At 49.1% G+C, this 23,612-nt stretch overlaps 1 protein-coding gene across 1 annotated transcript in view; it reads right to left on the bottom strand.

Annotated features, from left to right (window-relative positions):
• Positions 1 to 1,702: 1,702 nt before the first annotated feature.
• The window catches only part of LOC121556232 (GDNF family receptor alpha-4-like), a 69,458-nt gene continuing 47,548 nt past the window's right edge, over positions 1,703 to 23,612 (bottom strand). The window contains exons 7-10 of the mRNA XM_045207417.1: positions 18,722 to 18,831; positions 12,108 to 12,242; positions 3,948 to 4,135; positions 1,703 to 1,870 (exon numbers count right to left, since the gene is read on the bottom strand). Coding sequence (XP_045063352.1) covers positions 1,703 to 1,870; positions 3,948 to 4,135; positions 12,108 to 12,242; positions 18,722 to 18,831 — 601 coding nt within the window. The remainder of the gene's footprint in view (positions 1,871 to 3,947; positions 4,136 to 12,107; positions 12,243 to 18,721; positions 18,832 to 23,612) is intronic.

Genomic DNA, 23,612 nt, shown 5'->3' with positions numbered 1-23,612 from the left:
TAAAGGGGGGCAACTCAATATTAGGAAGGTAAAGGGGGGGGCAACTCAATATTAGGAAGGTAAAGGGGGGGCAACTCAATATTAGGAAGGTAAAGGGGGGCAACTCAATATTAGGAAGGTAAAGGGGGGGCAACTCAATATTAGGAAGGTAAAGGGGGGGGCAACTCAATATTAGGAAGGTAAAGGGGGGCAACTCAATATTAGGGAGGTAAAGGGGGGGGCAACTCAATATTAGGAAGGTAAAGGGGGGGGGGGCAACTCAATATTAGGAAGGTAAAGGGGGGGCAACTCAATATTAGGAAGGTAAAGGGGGGCAACTCAATATTAGGAAGGTAAAGGGGGGGGGGCAACTCAATATTAGGAAGGTGTTCATAATGTTTGGTATACGCAGTATGTTTCTAAACCCTTCTGCATTCATGTGGATGCTACCATGGTTACGGATAGTCCTGAATGAATCGTGAATAATGATGAGTGAGAAAGTTAGACGTACAAATATCATGATGTGATGAGGCATATATGTGGGGAAAGGTATACAATTTCTAGAATAATGAACGTTTCCAAGAGCACAGTGGTCTCCATTATTGGGGAAATGGAAACATATGGAACTACCCAGACTCTGTCTAGGGCTGGCCGTCCGACCAAACTGATCAACCGGGCAAGAAGGACCTTGGTCAGGGAGGTGACCAAGAACCCAATGACCACTCTGACAGAACTACAGAGTTCCTTGGCTGAGATGGGAGAACCTGCCAGAAGGACAACAGTCTCTACAGCACTTCACCAATCTGAGCTTTATGGGTGAGTGGCCAGACGGAAACCACTCCTGTGAAAAAGGCACATGACAGCACGTCTGGAGTTTGCAAAAAGGCACGTGAAAGACTGAGAGCATAAGGCGAAACATTGTGTGATCTGATGAGATAAAACATTTCCTCTTTGGCCTGAATGCAAAGCGCTATGTCTGGAGAAAACCAGGCACAGCTCATCACCCGTCTAACACCATCCCTACCGTGAAGCATGGTGGTGGCAGCATCATGCTATGGGGGTGCTTTTCAGCAGCAGGGACTGGGAGACTGGTAAGGATAGAGGGAACAATGAATGGAGCCAAATACAGGCAAGTCCTGCTTCAGAGTGCAAACGACCTTAGACTGGGGCGAAGATTTAGGTTCCAACAGAACAATGACCCCAAGCAACGCTGGAATGGCTTCAGAACAAGAATCTGAAAGTCCTTGAGTGGCCCAGCCAAAGCGCAGACTTGAATCCCATTGAAAATCTGTGGAAAGACTTGAAGATTGCTGCTCACCGCCGCTCCCCATCTAATTTAACAGAGCTTGAGAAAATCTGCAGGGAAAAATGGGAGAAAATCCCAAAATCCAGACGTGCAAAGCTGATACAGACAAACCCAAGACGACTCAAAGCTGTAATGGCCGCCAAGAAGGGGCTTCCAGAAAGCCTTGACCCAAGGGTGTGAATCCTGACATGGGTTCACGTTGTCATTATGGGGTATTGTGTCTAGATGGGTGAGATTTCTTTTGAATTCAGGCTGTAACACAAAGTGTGGAATATGTCTAGGGGTATGAATACTTTCAGAAGGCACTGTACATACATCTCTCCCTTTCTCTCTCTCTCTTTCTCTCTCTCTCTTTCTCTTTATCTGTCCCTGTTTCTCTCTCTCTCCACTCCCAAGTCAGTCGGTCTGTAGTGTAGTCTATGGAGCCCCAGGGTTGGGGCTAGCCAGCAGCAGGGAGAGGCCCAGTGGAAGGGACCATCCCAGGGCAGACAGGTGGAGGGGAGGGGCTCCATGGTCCACCAGCCCTGGGGACGGCAGGGTCCAGTCTTCCCCATCACCACCCCACAGTCTATCGTTCTCATTCACCTGCATGGGGAGACACAACCACTGTTAGGAAATAGCAGTTTAAAATGTATTTCATGCACCTGGGGAGAAGGGAATTGTTTGAACAAAAAGACAGCACTACTCCGCAATTTGTCCTGACATCACAGGCTGTCTCCTGCACGTAATGCAATTACAGTACAAAATAAAGATGGCCTGAGAGTGTACTGTTCATCAAGCTGTCTCACTACAGAAACAGGAGATAGACTAGTGTCCTGTCCAGGGGGTGTACTGTTCATCAAGCTGTCTCACTACAGAAACAGGAGATAGACTAGTGTCCTGTCCAGGGGGTGTACTGTTCATCAAGCTGTCTCACTACAGAAACAGGAGATAGACTAGTGTCCTGTCCAGGGGGTGTACTGTTCATCAAGCTGTCTCACTACAGAAACAGGAGATAGACTAGTGTCCTGTCCAGGGGGTGTACTGTACATCAAGCTGTCTCACTACAGAAACAGGAGATAGACTAGTGTCCTGTCCAGGGGGTGTACTGTACATCAAGCTGTCTCACTACAGAAACAGGAGATAGACTAGTGTCCTGTCCAGGGGGTGTACTGGTACATCAAGCTGTCTCACTACAGAAACAGGAGATAGACTAGTGTCCTGTCCAGGGGGTGTACTGTACATCAAGCTGTCTCACTACAGAAACAGGAGATAGACTAGTGTCCTGTCCAGGGGGTGTACTGGAACATCAAGCTGTCTCACTACAGAAACAGGAGATAGACTAGTGTCCTGTCCAGGGGGTGTACTGGTACATCAAGCTGTCTCACTACAGAAACAGGAGATAGACTAGTGTCCTGTCCAGGGGGTGTACTGGTACATCAAGCTGTCTCACTACAGAAACAGGAGATAGACTAGTGTCCTGTCCAGGGGGTGTACTGTACATCAAGCTGTCTCACTACAGAAACAGGAGATAGACTAGTGTCCTGTCCAGGGGGTGTACTGTACATCAAGCTGTCTCACTACAGAAACAGGAGATAGACTAGTGTCCTGTCCAGGGGGTGTACTGTACATCAAGCTGTCTCACTACAGAAACAGGAGATAGACTAGTGTCCTGTCCAGGGGGTGTCCTGTACATCAAGCTGCCTCACTACAGAAACAGGAGATAGACTAGTGTCCTGTCCAGGGGGTGTACTGTACATCAAGCTGTCTCACTACAGAAACAGACCCTCAGAACAGCCTCAATTCATCGGGGCGTGGACTCTACAAGGTGTCAAAAGCATTCCACAGGGATGTTGGCCCATGTTGACCCCAATGCTTCCCACAGTTGTGTCAAGTTGGCAGGATGTCCTTTGGGTGGTGGACCATTCTTGATACACATTGGAAACTGTTGAGCGTGAAAAACCCAGCAGAATTGCAGTTCTTGGCATTTGTTGATGAGACTATCCTATTCTACAATTGGTTGGTCATTACCTGGTCTATAATCACTAGGCAGAGATAGACCATTACCTGGTCTATAATCACTAGGCAGAGATAGACCATTACCTGGTCTATAATCACTAGTCAGAGATAGACCATTACCTGGTCTATAATCACTAGGCAGAGATAGACCATTACCTGGTCTATAATCACTAGTCAGAGATAGACCATTACCTGGTCTATAATCACTAGTCAGAGATAGACCATTACCTGGTCTATAATCACTAGGCAGAGATAGACTGGCTGGGCACAGTGTAGCGTAGAGAGAAGCAGAGAGGAGAATTAAGTGTTGATAATTGACTTCCTGTTACCCCACTTAGTTACTGTAGGAAAGCCTGGTACCTCACCATCAAACCTGTTTAACAGCCTCCTCCTCTCTCCTGGTACCTCGTCATCAAACCTGTTTAACAGCCTCCTCCTCTCTCCTGGTACCTCATCATCAAACCTGTTTAACAGCCTCCTCCTCTCTCCTGGTACCTCATCATCAAACCTGTTTAACAGCCTCCTCCTCTCTCCTGGTACCTCATCATGGCTGTTAGAGCAGGTTCAAAACACACATTAGGACTGTGTTCCAAATGTAATAATAATAATTATAATAATATAATAATGGTAGGCCTTGAAATATGTCACCCTATGCACTATTCACCTGAGTGGGTATCTGTGCTCTCAGGACATTAAGTTCCGTTTCCATGGTGATGCCAGGGACTGTGGTTGCCAGGCGCTGGATGTGGTTGTTGAGGGTAGCGAGAGCTGGGCTGGGCATGCCTGGTTGGTTTGCTGCTCCTGCGGAGGACTGCTTGTCTGTCCTGTTCCCAAACGCCAGCATGGCTTTCTCTGTTCAGAATGACAGAGTAGAGTCAAGTGAGGGGCGTGTGTGTGTGTGTGTGTGTGTGTGTGTGTGTGTGTGTGTGTGTGTGTGTGTGTGTGTGGAAGCTCTCGTCCAGGGGTCTCCAACCTTTTCTAACATGAGAGCTACTTTTAAAACATGTCGCCAGCTACTCATTTAGTCTAGCTTTCAAATTGGCCCATTCTTCTCCTCTCCCCTGGTAAGAACAGTGGGATAAATACACATGTAGGTAGAGTCCAGTAGGATAAATACACCTGTAGGTAGAGTCCAGTAGGATAAATACACATGTAGGTAGAGTCCAGTAGAATAAATACACCTGTAGGTAGAGTCCAGTAGGATAAATACACCTGTAGGTAGAGTCCAGTAGGATAAATACACCTGTAGGTAGAGTCCAGTAGGATAAATACACCTGTAGGTAGAGTCCAGTAGGATAAATACACCTGTAGGTAGAGTCCAGTAGGATAAATACACCTGTAGGTAGAGTCCAGTAGGATAAATACACCTGTAGGTAGAGTCCAGTAGGATAAATACACCTGTAGATAGAGTCCAGTAGGATAAATACACCTGTAGGTAGAGTCCAGTAGGATAAATACACATTTAGTATAGCTTTCAAATATGCCCATTCTTCACCTCTCCCCTGCAACTCTTCCCCGGTCCTTGGTGTACAAAATACAGTTGAAGTCGTAAGTTTAAATACACTTAGGTTGGAGTCATTAAAACATCCCCTGAGGTTGGAGTCACTAAAACTCGTTTTTCAACCACTCCACACATTTCTTGTTAACAAACTATAGTTTTGGCAAGTCGGTTAGGACATCTACTTTGTGCATGACACAAGTAATTTTTCCAACAATTGTTTACAGACAGATTATTTCACTTATAATTCACTGTATCACAATTCCAGTGGGTCAGAAGTTTACATACACTAAGTTGACTGTGCCTTTAAACAGCTTGGAAAATTCCTGAAAATGATATCATGGCTTTAGAAGCTTCTGATAGGCTAATTGACATCATTTGAGTCAATTGGAGGTGTACCTGTGGATGTATTTCAAGGCCTACCTTCAAACTCAGTGCCTCTTTAATTGACATCATGGGGAAAAAATTGTAGACCTCCACAAGTCTGGTTCATCCTTGGGAGCAATTTCCAAACGCCTGAAGGTACCACGTTCATCTGTACAAACAATAGTACGCAAGTATAAACACCATGGGACCACGCAGCCATCATACCGCTCAGGAAGGAGACGCGTTCTGTCTCCTAGAGATGAACGTACTTTGGTGCGAAAAGTGCAAATCAATCCCAGAACAACAGCAAAGGACCTTGTGAAGATGTTGGAGGAAACAGGTACAAAAGTATCTATATCCACAGTAAAACAAGTCCTATATCGACATAACCTGAAAGGCCACTCAGCAAGGAAGAAGCCACTGCTCCAAAACCACCATAAAAAAGCCAGACTACAGTTTGCAACTGCACATGGGGACAAAGATCGTACTTTTTGGAGAAATGTCCTCTGGTCTGATGAAACAAAAATAGAACTGTTTGGCCATACTGACCATCGTTATGTTTGGAGGAAAAAGGGGGACGCTTGCAAGCCGAAGAACACCATCCCAACCGTGAAGCATGGGGGTGGCAGCATCATGCTGTGGAGGTGCTTTGCTGCAGGATGGACTGGTGCACTTCACAAAATAAATGGCATCATGAGGAAGGAAAATTATGTGGATATATTGAAGCAACATCTCAAGACATCAGTCAGGAAGTTAAACTTGGTTGCAAATGGGTCTTCCAAATGGACAATGACCCCAAGCCTACTTCCAAAGTTGTGGCAAAATGGCTTAAGGACAACAAAGTCAAGGTATTGGAGTGGCCATCACAAAACCCTGACCTCAATCCTATAGAAAATGTGTGGGCAGAACTGAAAAAGCGTGTGCGAGCAAGGAGGCCTTCAAACCTGATTCAGTTACACCAGCTCTGTCAGGAGGAATGGGCCAAAATTCACCCAACTTATTGTGGGAAGGTTGTGGATGGCTACCCAAAACGTTTGACCAAAGTTAAACAATTTAAAGGCAATGCTACCAAATACTAATTGAGTGTATGTAAACTTCTGACCCACTGGGAATGTGATTAAATAAATAAAAGCTGAAATAAAAAATTCTCTCTACTATTATTCTGACATTTCACATTCTTAAAATAAAGTGGTGATCCTAACTGACCTAAGACAGGGAATTCTTACTATGATTAAATGTCAGGAATTGTGAAAAACTGAGTTTAAAATGTATTTGACTAAGGTGTATGTCAACTTTCGACTTCAACTGTATGTGTTTTCTGTCAATTTAACTGGTAAAATAATGGTTAATAAACAACTCTAAAATTATATTTGGGATTTTCCAGAATTCTGTTTTCTCTGTTTTATGTTTCCTGGTTTGGGATTTTTTTCTTCATTTTTTATACATTTTTTATACTAGAAAAAAACAACATAAAATGAGCTCTGAGTCATAATTCCCCTTTAATTATTATAGAGAGGAATGTTTCTGCTGCAGCACGTCATGACAGAGTTAATAATCACCACCCAATTGATACAAATAATCATTATACAGTATAGTTATGTCAGGTAAGCCTACTTTGCAATGCAAATAGTCTGGGTAGCCATTTGGTTAGCTGTTCAGGAGTCTTATGGCTTGGGGGTGGAAGCTGTTAAGAAGCTTTTTGGAACTGGACTTGGCGCTCCGGTACCGCTTGCCGTGCGGTAGCAGAGAGAACAGTCTATGACTAGGGTGGCTGGAGTCTTTGAACATTTTTAGGGCCTTCCTCTGACACCGCCTGGTATAGAGGTCCTGGATGGCAGGAAGCTTGGCCCCAGTGATGTACTGGGCCGTACGCACTACCCTCTGTAGTGCCTTGCGGTCGGATGCCGAGCAGTTGCCATACCAGGCGGTGATGCAACCAGTCAGGATGGATGGATGGTGTTAAGAGATAGATGGGAGGTATTGAATAGAGTTGAAGGATGGGACTAATAACAAATAACAACAAATAATAACAAAGATAGCTAATAATGTAAGCATACTGTGTCCATAATAAGTATATAGGTTGTATGTTGGGAGCTTTTGGGAAAGAGCACAGTTAGAAATATATGGCATTTAGAAGCAAACCGGATGGACATCATGAAAATGATCGGAGAGGTTGAGAGTAGAAGAAGTTCAGGAGCAAAAAAAATATGTATATATATATATATATATATATTGTGATGTCACGAGAGGCTACACAGCTTTCAGCGGGATTGCTCAAGTAGTGCAAGGAGACCAGGTTCAACCAAAACAAGGATTTTATTAAAGGTCTTGGGAAACTAACGAAATTATAACACAATTCTGTTCTCGGGTGGCTCTTAAGGGTTAACAGTTCAGGGATGTCTCTTCCACATCCAAAATCATAACTCTCCCTCGCTCAAATAACTTTTCCCCAGCCTTACTGTATTCCACGTTGCAGCTAGTGGCCAACCCAGCAAAACGTCCTTCCAAATGTCCCACACGTATTTCCACAGGTGCATATATCCAAAGGTGAGTATTTCCCAAAGGTAAGTATCTCCAAATCCTTATATTCCTCATGGAAGTGGACGTGCAGCACTCTTGTCCTCCAGAGAGCCCAGCTTGGAGACCGTGTCTCTTCCCTTCAACAAACCTTCAGCTCATCAGCTCCTGATTGGTTTCAGCTGCGTGGGAAGATTGGCCATAGAGGGGTGGAGTTCCCGACCATACCAGCAGATGGAGCCATAGCTGTCTGGGTTTGCAGCCACCTCAGGGGGATGTAACGTCCCTCCAGGACACAGCCTCTCGTGACATCACACATCCCCCTCCTCGGGACCGACGTCCTCGTCGGGGTAAAGGCAGCGAAGAAGGCATCACGCCGGGAGAGGGCGTCCGCATTGCCGTGGTGCTTGCCAGCCTGCTCTCTCTTCAACTCCTCCACCTCTAGGACCAGGGACTCAGCCTCCTGTTGTCTCTCCTTGAGTTTCTTACTGAACGCATCAGCCTTGGTTTTAGCAGAGTTTAGCTTCTGTTGAGCATCTTTCAGTTCCTTCTCTCTCTCTGCCTCCGCATTCTTCATCTTGTTCTCCAACACCTTGTACTTCTCCTCTGCCTTCTTCTGGACCTCCTTACTACTGCGCAGGGTCTCCTCACACTCCTCGATGGTCCTGCGCAGCCTCTCCAGCTCCTCCTGTTGCTTAGGGAAGGAGCTCTGTTGGAGTTTAGCCTGGAGGATATCTAACTCTTCTGTCTTCATGTCTAACTGTTGCTTTAACAAACGATACCTCTCAGCGGTCCCCTTCAGACCAGACCGTTCTTTGCCCGTATTCTCCACCATCTGTGATGTCACGAGAGGCTACACAGCTTTCAGCGGGATTGCTCAAGTAGTGCAAGGAGACCAGGTTCAACCAAAACAAGGATTTTATTAAAGGTCTTGGGAAACTAACGAAATTATAACACAATTCTGTTCTCGGGTGGCTCTTAAGGGTTAACAGTTCAGGGATGTCTCTTCCACATCCAAAATCATAACTCTCCCTCGCTCAAATAACTTTTCCCCAGCCTTACTGTATTCCACGTTGCAGCTAGTGGCCAACCCAGCAAAACGTCCTTCCAAATGTCCCACACGTATTTCCACAGGTGCATATATCCAAAGGTGAGTATTTCCCAAAGGTAAGTATCTCCAAATCCTTATATTCCTCATGGAAGTGGACGTGCAGCACTCTTGTCCTCCAGAGAGCCCAGCTTGGAGACCGTGTCTCTTCCCTTCAACAAACCTTCAGCTCATCAGCTCCTGATTGGTTTCAGCTGCGTGGGAAGATTGGCCATAGAGGGGTGGAGTTCCCGACCATACCAGCAGATGGAGCCATAGCTGTCTGGGTTTGCAGCCACCTCAGGGGGATGTAACGTCCCTCCAGGACACAGCCTCTCGTGACATCACAATATATATAGAATTATTGTAAAATTAACTCTGTCCATAAGGTGTAGATAGTAAGTATAGACCGGAAGTAGAGGCCTGGGCGTTGTTGTTCACTAATTTACTCCAAGTAGGGAAAGGATGGTGGGGTTGAAAAGTAATAAAGGGGAATATATATATAAAAAATAAAAATAAACATGGGGGATTGGAAGTGATGCAGACAATTACATTGATAGAAGATACAATCTATCTGCAATATTAAGCTGATCCATTCCCCCTGAAAAAAATAAATAAATAAATAAATAAATAAATTAAAAAACCAGTCAGGATGCTCTCGATGGTGCAACTGTATAACTTTTTGAGGATCTGAGCACCCATGCCAAATCTTTTCAGTCTCCTGAGGGGGAATAGGCTTTTTCGTGCCCTCTTCACGACTGTCTTGGTGTGTTTGGACCATGATAGTTTGTTGGTGATGTGGACACCAAGGAACCTGAAGCTCTCGACCTGCTCCACTACAACCCTGTGGATGAGAATGGGGGCGTGCTCTGCCCTCCTTTTCCTGTAGTCCACAATCATCTCCTTTGTCTTGGTCACGTTGAGGGAGAGGTTGTTATCCTGGCACCACACGGCCAGGTCTCGGACCTCCTCCTTATAGGCTGTCTCATCGTTGACGGTGATCAGGCCTACCACTGTTGTTTCGTCGGCAAACTTAATGATGGTGTTGGAGTCGTGCCTGGCCATGCAGTCATGGGTGAACAGGGAGTACAGGAGGGGACTGAGCACGCACCCCTGAGGGGCCCCCGTGTTGCGGATCAGTGTGGCAGATGTGTTGTTGCCTACCCTTACCACCTGGGGGTGGCCCGTCAGGAAGTCCAGGATCCAGTTGCAGAGGGAGGTGTTTAGTCCCAGGGTCCTTAGCTTAGTGAAGAGCTTTGAGGGCACTATGGTGTTGAATCCAGAGTGACTTACAGTTAGTGCGTTCATCTTAAGATAGCTAGGTGGGACAACCATATTTCACAGGCATAGAAAGTAAAAAAAATTCTCAATACCGTAGCTGTCAGTCAGAGCTGGGGGGGTCAAGTGCAAGTGCTAGTTAAGTGTTATTTTATTTTGGGTCGAGGTGAGGAGGAGGATTATTTAAGATACTGTTTGAAGATGTTTTCGGAAGCTAGACAGAGACTCTGCTGTCCAAGTTTCAAGGGGAAGCTGGTTCCACCATTGGGGTGCCAGGACAGAGAAGAGCTTGGACTGGGCTGAGGGGGAGCTGCCCTCCAGTAGGGGTGGGAGGGCCAAGAGACCTGAGGTGGCAGACCGGAGTGCTCGGGTTGGGGTGTATAATAGGGCCTATGGTCCAAACAAAGGTTCCTCATACCCACAAGCTGGTGTAAATAGCAAATCTGATGGTTCGTATAGATCTGAACAAAGCCGATGAGCTGGCTGTTTTTAACTGCCCTGCCGTGTCACAGACCGGGACTGAATAGGCTATATAGCTATAGCTGCCTTTACTGGCTTGGGATACGCGTCGTCTGCTAGGTTAACGTTGAGTGAACATAATCCTGGTAGAACGTGAGTGCAGACTGGGGGTCGTCAAACGTGTGGCAAGCTCCCTGGAAGGTCATCCTCAGTGTAGCCGGGTGAATCAGGCCAAAACTGACTCCTGCCTTGTGAAGGTGGGCTTTTACGCCTTTGTATGCAGCCTTAAGATTCACGTTCTCTGTTCTCAGCGTGTTGTATTTGGCCTCCAGCTCGGTTAGCCATTCGTCGATGTTAGTCTTCGAAGTTTCCAAGTACTTGATTGTTTGTGCTTGGGTGGAGACAGTTTCTTGCGATGTCGTCACTGTTGACTGGAGTTCTGTCATAATTTCAGCACCGCCGCCATGCTTTTTCTGGGTCCCAGACATATCAAAAACACTCCCCAATTGTTGCTAAAGCCAGTAAATGTGCAAAGTGCGTACTCTTTTGGAAAATGAAAAAGTTTAAGGCCTAAAAATATCGACCCTTAGCGGAGAAGACGTCTTTTCGTAGCCATGTTGAAACCAAGCCCCCCTAGTGCACTACTTTCAACCTGCGCCCTATGGGCCCAGTGCACTGGATGCTTCTTTCATTAGGGTCATAGTGTGATGCAGACCACTGGTCCATTAACCATTAGAACCGAACGCCGCCATTAGAAATGTGTTCATCCTTATCATAACTTCTACTGTACCAGATGGCGAGAGACGGAGAGAGAGAGAGACGGAGAGAGAGAAATGGAGAGAGAGAGAGAGAGAGAGAGAGGAGGAGACTAAAGTTTTGACTAAAGTCTCTATAATGGCTTGGCTCTATAGAGATGATTGAGTGAGTCTCTATAATGGCTTGGTTCTATAGTGATGATTGAGTGAGTCTCTATAATGGCTTGGCTCTATAGAGATGATTGAGTGAGTCTCTATAATGGCTTGGTTCTATAGTGATGATTGAGTGAGTCTCTATAATGGCTTGGCTCTATAGAGATGATTGAGTGGTTCTATATTATGGCTTGGCTCTATAGAGATGATTGAGTGAGTCTCTATAATGGCTTGGCTCTATAGAGATGATTGAGTGAGTCTATAATGGCTTGGCTCTATAGAGATGATTGAGTGAGTCTCTATAATGGCTCTATAGAGATGATTGAGTGAGTCTCTATAATGGCTCTATAGAGATGATTGAGTGAGTCTCTATAATGGCTTGGCTCTATAAGGAGTTTATAAATGAAATACTCTCTCTTCTATCTTCTTTGTATGAATGATTTCCTTCCATGTTATTTAGGTATAACTGATGACGGATCTCCAGTGCCAGACAGGCATCTGAACCAACACCAGTTTATTGTACAGTATGGCGAGGGTCTGAACCATTTGTTCATAGTGTTAGTGGTGTTATGGTAGGCAAATTAGATAGTGTTGTGGCGGCAGTGTGTTGGCGGCAGTGTTACTATGGTTACTACAGCTATAGTGTGTTGCTGTTGATTGACAGTGTTTCTACGGTTACTATAGTGCACGTTGAATGGCGCTGTCACTCACTCAGGCAGACGTTGTCATGGAAATATTCCAGGAAGTCATCGCACTGCTCCTTGTAGTTCCCGGAGGCCGAGCACGAACACCACGGACCCACATTAGACGTTGAGTTATCCAGGTAGTTAGGAGTGATGGCAGTGCCTGGAGAGAGAGAAGGCAGGGGGGGTGGAAGATGGGGGAAGAGAGGAAGGATGGAAGGAGGGGAGAGAGAGGGAGGCAGGGAGGGAGGGATGGAAGGAGGGGAGAGAGGGAGGCAGGGAGGGATGGAAGATGGGGGAAGAGAGGGAGGCAGGGAGGGATGGAATGAGGGGAGAGAGAGGGAGGCAGGGAGGGATGGAAGATGGGGGAAGAGAGGGAGGCAGGGAGGGATGGAAGGAGGGGAGAGAGAGGGAGGCAGGGAGGGATGGAAGATGGGAGAGAGAGGGAGGCAGGGAGGGATGGAAGGAGGGGAGAGAGGAAGGGAGGCAGGGAGGGATGGAAGATGGGGGAAGAGAGGGAGGCAGGGGGGGATGGAATGAGGGGAGAGAGAGGGAGGCAGGGAGGGATGGAAGATGGGGGAAGAGAGGGATGGAAGGAGGGGAGAGAGAGAGGGAGGCAGGGAGGGATGGAAGATGGGAGAGAGAGGGAGGCAGGGAGGGATGGAAGGAGGGGAGAGAGGAGGGAGGGAGGGAGGGATGGAGGGGAGAGGGAGGCAGGGATGGAGGGGGAGAGGGAGGCAGGGAGGGAGGGAAGGAGGGGAGAGAGAGGGAGGGAGGGATGGAAGGAGGGGAGAGGGAGGCAGGGAGGGAGGGATGGAGGGGGGAGAGAGGGAGGGAGGGAGGGAAGGAGGGGAGAGGGAGGCAGGGAGGGAGGGAAGGAGGGGGAAGAGAGGGAGGCAGGGAGGGATGGAAGGAGGAGAGAGGGAGGCAGGGAGGGAGGGATGGAGGGGGAGAGGGAGGCAGGGAGGGAGGGATGGAGGGGCGAGAGAGGGAGGCAGGGAGGGAGGGAAGGAGGGGGGACAGGGAGGCAGGGAGGGATGGAAGGAGGGGGGAGAGGGAGGCAGGGAGGGAGGGATGGAGGGGGGAGAGGGAGGCAGGGAGGGAGGGATGGAGGGAGAGAGAGAGAGAGGGAGGCAGGGAGGGAGGGATGAAGGGGAGAGAGAAGGAGGGAGGGAGGGATGGAAGATGGGGAGAGAGAGGGAGGCAGGGAGGGAGGGAAGATGGGGAAGAGAGGGAGGCAGGGAGGGATGGAAGGAGGGGAGAGAGAGGGAGGCAGGGAGGAGGGATGGAGGGGAGAGAGAGGGAGGCAGGGAGGGATGGAAGGAGGGGAGAGAGAGGGAGGCAGGGAGGGAGGGAAGGAGGGAGAGAGAGGGAGGCAGGGAGGGATGGAAGATGGGGGAAGAGAGGGAGGCAGGGAGGGATGGAATGAGGGGAGAGAGAGGGAGGCAGGGAGGGAGAGGGAGGCAGGGAGGGAGGGAAGGAGGGGAGAGAGAGGGAGGCAGGGAGGGATGGAAGGAGGGGAGAGAGAGGGAGGCAGGGAGGGATGGAAGATGGGGAGAGAGAGGGAGGCAGGAGGGATGGAAGATGGGGAAGAGGGAGGCAGGGAGGGATGGAAGGAGGGAGAGAGAGGGAGGCAGGGAGGGATGGAAGGAGGGGGAAGAGAGGGAGGCAGGGAGGGATGGAAGATGGGGGAAGAGAGGGAGGCAGGGAGGGATGGAAGGAGGGGAGGAGAGGGAGGCAGGGAGGGAGGGATGGAGGGGGAGAGGGAGGCAGGGAGGGAGGGATGGAGGAGAGGGAGGCAGGGAGGGAGGGATGGAGGGGAGAGAGAGGGAGGCAGGGAGGGATGGAAGGAGGGGAGAGAGAGGGAGGCAGGGAGGGAGGGAAGGAGGGGAGAGAGAGAGAGAGGGAGGCAGGGAGGGATGGAAGGAGGGAGGGAGGGAGGGATGGAGGGGAGAGAGAGGGAGGCAGGGAGGGATGGAAGGAGGGGAGAGAGAGGGAGGCAGGGAGGGAGGGAAGGAGGGGAGAGAGAGGGAGGCAGGGAGGGATGGAAGATGGGGGAAGAGAGGGAGGCAGGGAGGGATGGAATGAGGGAGAGAGAGGGAGGCAGGGAGGGATGGAAGATGGGGAAGAGAGGGAGGCAGGGGGGATGGAATGAGGGGAGAGAGAGGGAGGCAGGGAGGGATGGAAGATGGGGGAAGAGAGGGATGGAGGGGGAGAGGGAGGCAGGGAGGGAGGGATGGAGGGGAGAGAGAGGGAGGGAGGGATGGAAGGAGGGGAGAGGGAGGCAGGGAGGGAGGGATGGAGGGGAGAGAGAGGGAGGGAGGGATGGAAGGAGGGGAGAGGGAGGCAGGGAGGGAGGGAAGGAGGGGGAAGAGAGGGAGGCAGGGAGGGATGGAAGGAGGAGAGAGGGAGGCAGGGAGGGAGGGATGGAGGGGGGAGAGGGAGGCAGGGAGGGAGGGATGGAGGGAGAGAGAGGGAGGCAGGGAGGGAGGGAAGGAGGGGGGAGAGGGAGGCAGGGAGGGATGGAAGGAGGGGGGAGAGGGAGGCAGGGAGGGAGGGATGGAGGGGAGAGGGAGGCAGGGAGGGAGGGATGGAGGGAGAGAGAGAGAGAGGGAGGCAGGGAGGGAGGGATGGAGGGAGAGAGAAGGAGGGAGGGAGGGAGGGATGGAAGATGGGGAGAGAGAGGGAGGCAGGGAGGGATGGAAGATGGGGGAAGAGAGGGAGGCAGGGAGGGATGGAAGGAGGGGAGAGAGAGGGAGGCAGGGAGGGAGGGATGGAGGGGAGAGAGAGGGAGGCAGGGAGGGATGGAAGGAGGGGAGAGAGAGGGAGGCAGGGAGGGAGGGAAGGAGGGGAAGAGAGGGAGGCAGGGAGGGATGGAAGATGGGGGAAGAGAGGGAGGCAGGGAGGGATGGAATGAGGGGAGAGAGAGGGAGGCAGGGAGGGAGAGGGAGGCAGGGAGGGAGGGATGGAGGGAGAGAGAGGGAGGCAGGGAGGGATGGAAGGAGGGGAGAGAGAGGGAGGCAGGGAGGGATGGAAGATGGGGAGAGAGAGGGAGGCAGGGAGGGATGGAAGGAGGGGAGAGAGAGGGAGGCAGGGAGGGATGGAAGGAGGGGGAAGAGAGGGAGGCAGGGAGGGATGGAAGATGGGGAAGAGAGGGAGGCAGGGAGGGATGGAAGGAGGGGAGGAGAGGGAGGCAGGGAGGAGGGATGGAGGGGGGAGAGGGAGGCAGGGAGGGAGGGATGGAGGGGGAGAGGGAGGCATGGAGGGAGGGAAGGAGGGAGAGAGAGAGGGAGGCAGGGAGGGATGGAAGGAGGGAGAGAGAGGGAGGCAGGGAGGGAGGGATGGAGGGGAGAGAGAGGGAGGCAGGGAGGGATGGAAGGAGGAGAGAGAGGGAGGCAGGGAGGGAGGGAAGGAGGGAGAGAGAGGGAGGCAGGGAGGGATGGAAGATGGGGAAGAGAGGGAGGCAGGGAGGGATGGAATGAGGGAGAGAGAGGGAGGCAGGGAGGGATGGAAGATGGGGAAGAGAGGGAGGCAGGGAGGGATGGAATGAGGGGGAGAGAGTGAGGGAGGGAGGGATGGAAGGAGGGGAGAAAGGGAGAGAGGGAGGGAGTGATGGAAGAAGAGAAAGATGATATATCTATGCAACAATTCATGTTTTTACACAGTCAGATGGGGAATCTTAATGGTACAAGACGACAAGCTTGTTGCGCTCCACTTTTTCAGAATAGCTTGTTGGTTGAGACGGACTGCTCTGACACACAACTAACAGCCTTACCAAAAAGAAATGTTGTGTTCCAAAATAACAATTCCCAGAGTGTATTGTTGTCCACAGACTATGAATGGGGAATATTTAATGATTGAAGATGAAAGCCTTGTTGAGTTTTCAGACTAAAGCTTCAGTTGGAGAAGACAGGTGAGCTGTGTTTGGGTGCTGAAACACTCTAGCTAACAGTGTTTGTTTGTTTGTAGGTTGACTGGTTTTCTGGGATGCATCCCAAATAGCACCCTATCCCCTATATAGTGAACTCATTTAGACCAGGGCCAATAGGGTGCCATTTGGGACGAACCCCTGGAAGATGTTGTTGTTGTTGTGTTTTGTCTGTTAGATGTTTGGAGACTGAGAGCCTTGCAGCTATCTAGTAGCTTCTTCAAATTGCTGCACTTTGAGGCACAAAAACGCCCTATTTACCTCCTTCCATTTCTCTCTGGCCCCTTAAGCACCTAACAACAGCTAGCATCTCTGTCTACTGTTAGTTGAGATGTCTTTTCTGTCTCTTTCTCCATCTCTCTTTTTAACAGTTGAGGTCTGATGAATACCCTGCATTGGGTTAAGCCAGGGTTAGGGTTAGGGTCAGGGTTAGGGTCAGGGTTAGGGTTAGGGTTCTCCAACGGGCAGATCGTGAGTTACCAGTAGAGTAGTAGGGATGGAAGGTGAGAGCTCTCTCTCTCTCTCTCTCTCTCTCTCTCTCTCTCTCTCTCTCTCTCTCTCTCTCTCTCTCTCTCTCTCTCTCTCTCTCTCTCTCTCTCTCTTTCTCTGTCTCTCTCTCTCTCTCTCTCTTGCTGTCTCTCTCTCTCTCTCTTTAACTCTGTCTCTCTCTCTCTCTCCTAACTCTCTCTCTCTCTTTAACTCTGTCTCTCTCTCTCTCTCTCCTCTATAACTCTGTCTCTCTCTCTCTCTCTCTCTCTAACTCTCTCTCTCTCTCTCTCTCTCTCTAACTCTCTCTCTCTCTCTCTCTCTCTCTCATATATAACTCTGCTCTCTCTCTGTCTCTCTCTCTCTCTCTCTCTGTCTCTCTCTCTCTCTCTCTCTCTCTCTCTCTCTCTATAACTCTGTCTCTCTCTCTGTCTCTCTCTCTCTTTAACTCTCTCTCTCTCTCTCTCTCTCTCTCTATAACTCTGTCTCTCTCTCTGTCTCTCTCTCTCTTTAACTCTTTAACTCTGTCTCTCTCTCTCTCTCTCTCTCTCTCTCTCTCTCTCGCTGTCTCTCTCTCTCTCTCTCTCCCTCTCTCCAACTCCCTTCATCTCTCTCTCTTCTCCCCCTGTCTCCCCTTCCTTTTTGTTTTAGACGGAATCTAAAACAAAAATCCAGAAAATCACATTGTATGATTTTTAAGTAATTAATTTGCATTTTATTGCATGACATAAGTATTTGATACATCAGAAAAGCAGAACTTAATATTTGGTACAGAAACCTTTGTTTGCAATTACAGAGATCATACGTTTCCTGTAGGTCTTGACCAGGTTTGCACACACTACAGCAGGGATTTTGGCCCACTCCTCCATACAGACCTTCTCCAGATCCTTCAGGTTTCGGGGCTGTCGCTGGGCAATACGGACTTTCAGCTCCCTCCAAAGATGTTCTATTGGGTTCAGGTCTGGACTGGCTAGGCCACTCCAGGACCTTGAGATGCTTCTTACGGAGCCACTCCTTAGTTGCCCTGGCTGTGTGTTTCGGGTCGTTGTCATGCCGGAAGACCCAGCCACGACCCATCTTCAATGCTCTTACTGAGGGAAGGAGGTTGTTGGCCAAGATCTCGCGATACATGGCCCCATCCATCCTCCCCTCAATACGGTGCAGAAAAGCATCCCCAAAGAATGATGTTTCCACCTCCATGCTTCACGGTTGGGATGGTGTTCTTGGGGTTGTACTCATCCTTCTTCTTCCTCCAAACACGGCGAGTGGAGTTTAGACCAAAAAGCTCTATTTTTGTCTCATCAGACCACATGACCTTCTCCCCTTCCTCCTCTGGATCATCCAGATGGTCATTGGCAAACTTCAGACGGGCCTGGACATGCGCTGGCTTGAGCAGGGGGACCTTGCGTGCGCTGCAGGATTTTAATCCATGACGGCGTAGTGTGTTACTAATGGTTTTCTTTGAGACTGTGGTCCCAGCTCTCTTCAGGTCATTGACCAGGTCCTGCCGTGTAGTTCTGGGCTGATCCCTCACCTTCCTCATGATCATTGATGCCCCACGAGGTGAGATCTTGCATGGAGACCCAGACCGAGGGTGATTGACCGTCATCTTGAACTTCTTCCATTTTCTAATAATTGCGCCAACAGTTGTTGCCTTCTCACCAAGCTGCTTGCCTATTGTCCTGTAGCCCATCCCAGCCTTGTGCAGGTCTACAATTTTATCCCTGATGTCCTTACACAGCTCTCTGGTCTTGGCCATTGTGGAGAGGTTGGAGTCTGTTTGATTGAGTGTGTGGACAGGTTTCTTTTATACAGGTAACGAGTTCAAACAGGTGCAGTTAATACAGGTAATGAGTGGAGAACAGGAGGGCTTCTTAAAGAAAAACGAACAGGTCTGTGAGAGCCGGAATTCTTACTGGTTGGTAGGTGATCAAATACTTATGACATGCAATAAAATGCAAATGAATTACTTAAAAATCATACAATGTGATTTTCTGGATTTTTGTTTTAGATTCCGTCTCTCACAGATGAAGTGTACCTATGATAAAAATTACAGACCTCTACATGCTTTGTAAGTAGGAAAACCTGCAAAATCGGCAGTGTATCAAATATTTGTTCTCCCCACTATATACATGACATACTATATACATGACATACTATATACATGACATACTATATACATGACATACTATATACATTACATACTATATACAAGTGTTAGTTCTTACCCATGAGGCCGGTGTAGGCAAGGAGACAGACTGCGTAGTTGTCCTGCTTACAACCGCTGGCAACGTGCTCTGAGGGCTGGCAGTCATACTGAAACTGGGCCCAACGGGACCTGGGGGGGAGAGACCACGGGTATTAGACTAATGACTGTTAGACCAAGGGTATTAGACTAATGACTGCTAGACCAAGGGTATTAGACTAATGACTGCTAGACCAAGGGTATTAGACTAATGACTGTTAGACCAAGGGTATTAGACTAATGACTGTTAGACCAAGGGTATTAGACTAATGACTGCTAGACCAAGGGTATTAGACTAATGACTGTTAGACCAAGGGTATTAGACTAATGACTGTTAGACCAAGGGTATTAGACTAATGACTGCTAGACCAAGGGTATTATACTAATGACTGCTAGACCAAGGGTATTAGACTAATGACTGTTAGACCTAGGGTATTAGACTAATGACTGTTAGACCAAGGGTATTAGACTAATGACTGCTAGACCAAGGGTATTAGACTAATGACTGTTAGACCAAGGGTATTAGACTAATGACTGTTAGACCAAGGGTATTAGACTAATGACTGCTAGACCAAGGGTATTAGACTAATGACTGCTAGACCAAGGGTATTAGACTAATGACTGCTAGACCAAGGGTATTAGACTAATGACTGCTAGACCAAGGGTATTAGACTAATGACTGCTAGACCAAGGGTATTAGACTAATGACTGTTAGACCAAGGGTATTAGACTAATGACTGCTAGACCAAGGGTATTAGACTAATGACTGTTAGACCAAGGGTATTAGACTAATGACTGCTAGGCCAAGGGTATTAGACTAATGACTGCTAGACCAAGGGTATTAGACTAATGACTGTTAGACCAAGGGTATTAGACTAATGACTGTTAGACCAAGGGTATTAGACTAATGACTGTTAGACCAAGGGTATTAGACTAATGACTGCTAGACCAAGGGTATTAGACTAATGACTGCTAGACCAAGGGTATTAGACTAATGACTGTTAGACCAAGGGTATTAGACTAATGACTGCTAGACCAAGGGTATTAGACTAATGACTGCTAGACCAAGGGTATTAGACTAATATGGATACCAAGGGTATTAGACTAATGACTGTTAGACCAAGGGTATTAGACTAATGACTGTTAGACCAAGGGTATTAGACTAATGACTGCTAGACCAAGAGTATTAGACTAATGACTGTTAGACCAAGGGTATTAGACTAATGACTGCTAGACCAAGGGTATTAGACTAATGACTGCTAGACCAAGGGTATTAGACTGACTGCTAGACCAAGGGTATTAGACTAATGACTGCTAGACCAAGGGTATTAGACTAATGACTGCTAGACCAAGGGTATTAGACTGACTGCTAGACCAAGGGTATTAGACTAATGACTGTTAGACCAAGGGTATTAGACTAATGACTGCTAGACCAAGGGTATTAGACTAATGACTGTTAGACCAAGGGTATTAGACTAATGACTGCTAGACCAAGGGTATTATACTAATGACTGCTAGACCAAGGGTATTAGACTAATGACTGCTAGACCAAGGGTATTAGACTAATGACTGTTAGACCAAGGGTATTAGACTAATGACTGCTAGACCAAGGGTATTAGACTAATGACTGTTAGACCAAGGGTATTAGACTAATGACTGTTAGACCAAGGGTATTAGACTGACTGTTAGACCAAGGGTATTAGACTAATGACTGTTAGACCAAGGGTATTAGACTAATGACTGCTAGACCAAGGGTATTAGACTAATGACTGTTAGACCAAGGGTATTAGACTAATGACTGTTAGACCAAGGGTATTAGACTAATGACTGCTAGACCAAGGGTATTAGACTAATGACTGCTAGACCAAGGGTATTAGACTGATGACTGTTAGACCAAGGGTATTAGACTAATGACTGCTAGACCAAGGGTATTAGACTAATGACTGTTAGACCAAGGGTATTAGACTAATGACTGCTAGACCAAGGGTATTAGACTAATGACTGCTAGACCAAGGGTATTAGACTAATGACTGTTAGACCAAGGGTATTAGACTAATGACTGCTAGACCAAGGGTATTAGACTAATGACTGCTAGACCAAGGGTATTAGACTAATGACTGCTAGACCAAGGGTATTAGACTAATGACTGTTAGACCAAGGGTATTAGACTAACATGGATCTGCTATGATATACAGTACCATACCTCATCCCCACTACACCTCCTGTCTCTTTCCATCCATCATCATCATCATCATCATCATTTAGACTTCCTCTTCTCTTCTCCTCTCTACCTCCTCTTCTCTCCCTGTCCCATCCTTCATGTCATAGTAATGATGTCTCCCTGTCTGTCCCTGTCCCATCCATCATGTCATATTAATGATGTCTCCCTGTCTCCCTGTCCCATCCATCATGTCATAGTAAATGTGTGTGAAGCAGCAGCTCTCTGTGTTTGTGTGTGTGTATGAGTTTGTGTACATGTATGTGGTTAGTGAAGGCATCCAAGATTGCCAGTCAGTTAATAATGTTTGACTGGAGTGAGATTGGCAGTCAGTTAATATTATCAGACCCTAACCCTGGAGTGAGATTAGCAGTCAGTTAATATTATCAGACCCTAACCCTGGAGTAAGATTAGCAGTCAGTTAATATTATCAGACCCTAACTCTGGAGTGAGATTAGCAGTCAGTTAATAATGTCATCATAATGTCAAATTATATTTCCCTTCATTACTTTCCAACCCCACCACCCCTTCCCCAATTGGAGTAAACTAGTGAACAACAACGCTCAGGCCTCTACTTCCAGCCCATACATACTATATACATTTTATGGACACAGTCAAATTCTACAATAATTATATTTTGTTTGTTTTTACTCCTGAACTTCCTCCGATCATTTTCATGATGTCCATCTGGTTTGCTTCTATATTCCATATTTTTCTAACTGTGCTCTTTCACAAAAGCTCTCAACCTATAACCTATATACTTATGGCGTAGCAGTGCGGTCGTGTTCTTTGTTGTGTGTTCGTGTAAATAGCCAGTTTTTTGTATTTTGTTTGTATTTTTCGTACATATTTCCCTATTACACTTGTCATCCTTCTACAAAATATACTTTCCTGCAACCCGCCTCACTCAATGTGGAACGGATTATATTATTGACTTACTGTCACACACTGGCTCTGGGACTCTATATGTTGAGCCAGGGTGTGTCCATTCTATGTGTTGTATTTCTATGTTGGGAGTTCTAGTTTGTTTATTTCTATGTTGGCCTGAGTGACTCCCAATCAGAGGCAACGAGTGTCAGCTGTGGCTGGTTGTCTCTGATTGGGAGCCATATTTAAACTGTCTGTTTTTCCCTTTGTGTTTGTGGGTTCTTGTTCCGTGTTGGTCTATGTTACCTAGGACGTTACGAGTCGTTTGTTGTTTTGTTCATTGTCAGTATTTATCACTATAGATAAATAAACATGTTCGTTCATCACGCTGCGCCTTGGTCTATTCCGTACGACGATCGTGACAGAAGAACCCACCATCACAGGACCAAGCAGCGTGTCCAGGAGCAGGCGGCCTGGACGTGGGAGCAGATCTTAGACGGGCAGGGGTCCTGGACCTGGGAGGAAATCCTGGCCGGGATGGATCGCCGGCCATGGAGTGAGACAGTAGAGAGGCGACGGAGAGAGGAGCAACGGCGTGATCAGTGTCGTCGTCGGACGGTCGAGAGGCAACCCCCAAAATTTTTTAGGGGGGGGCACAGGGCATGGACGACGGGGCTGACGGAGGCAGAAAAGGGGCGTATTCAGAAGGCCACCAGGTTACGGGGGCCACTGGTCAAAGTAGGGAAAGAAGGTTTAGAGGCACGGCGAGAGGTACTGGGGTGTGTTACCAGTCCGGTCCGGCCTGTTACGGCCCCTCGCACCAAATGTACGGTGCGCGTCGCCAGCCCGGCCCGGCCTGTACCTGCTACTCGCACCAAGCCTACGGTGCGCGTCGCCAGCCCGGCCCGGCCTGTTCCTGCCTCTCGCACCAAGCCTACGGTGTGCGTCGCCAGCCCGGTCCGGCCTGTTCCTGCCCCTCGCACCAAGCCTACGGTGTGCGTCGCCAGCCCGGCCCGGCCTGTTCCTGCCACTCGCACCAAGTCTACGGTGCGCGTCGCCAGCCCGGCCCGGCCTGTTCCTGCCACTCGCACCAAGTCTACGGTGCGCGTCGCCAGCCCGGTCCGGCCTGTTCCTGCCACTCGCACCAAATCTACAGTGCGCGTCGCCAGCCCGGCCCGGCCTGTTCCTGCCCCTCGCACCAAGCCTACGGTGTGCGTCGCCAGCCTGGCCCGGCCTGTTCCTGCCACTCGCACCAAGCCTACGGTGTGCGTCGCCAGCCCGGCCCGGCCTGTTCCTGCCCCTCGCACCAAGCCTAAGGTGTGCGTCGCCAGTCCGGCCCAGCCGGTTCCTGCCACTCGCACCAAGCCAGGGGTGCGAGTCGTCAGCCTGGTCCAGCCCGTTCCTGCTACTCGCACCAAGCCAGGGGTGCGAGTCGTCAGCCTGGTAAAGCCCGTTGCTGCTCCACGCACCAAGCCAGGGGTGCGAGTCGTCAGCCCGGTAAAGCCCGTTCGGCTACACGCACCCAAGCCAGGGGTGCGCATCGTCAGCCCGGTCCGGCCCGTTGCTGCTCCACGCACCAAGCCAGGGGTGCGAGTCGTCAGTCCGGTGAGGCCCGTTCCGGCTCCACGCACCAAGCCTGGGGTGCGCATCGTCAGCCCGGTCCGGTCCGTTCCTGCTCCACGCACCAAGCCAGGGGTGCGTATCGTCAGCCCGGTCCGGCCCGTTGCTGCTCCACGCACCCGCCAGGGGTGCGCATCGTCAGCCCGGTCCGTCCGTTCCTGCCTCACGC

The sequence above is a fragment of the Coregonus clupeaformis genome, chromosome 25 (assembly GCF_020615455.1).
Source record: "Coregonus clupeaformis isolate EN_2021a chromosome 25, ASM2061545v1, whole genome shotgun sequence".
NCBI lineage: Eukaryota > Metazoa > Chordata > Actinopteri > Salmoniformes > Salmonidae > Coregonus > Coregonus clupeaformis.
Note: the sequence above shows the minus strand (reverse complement) of the source record. Positions and strands in the feature narration are given on the sequence as shown.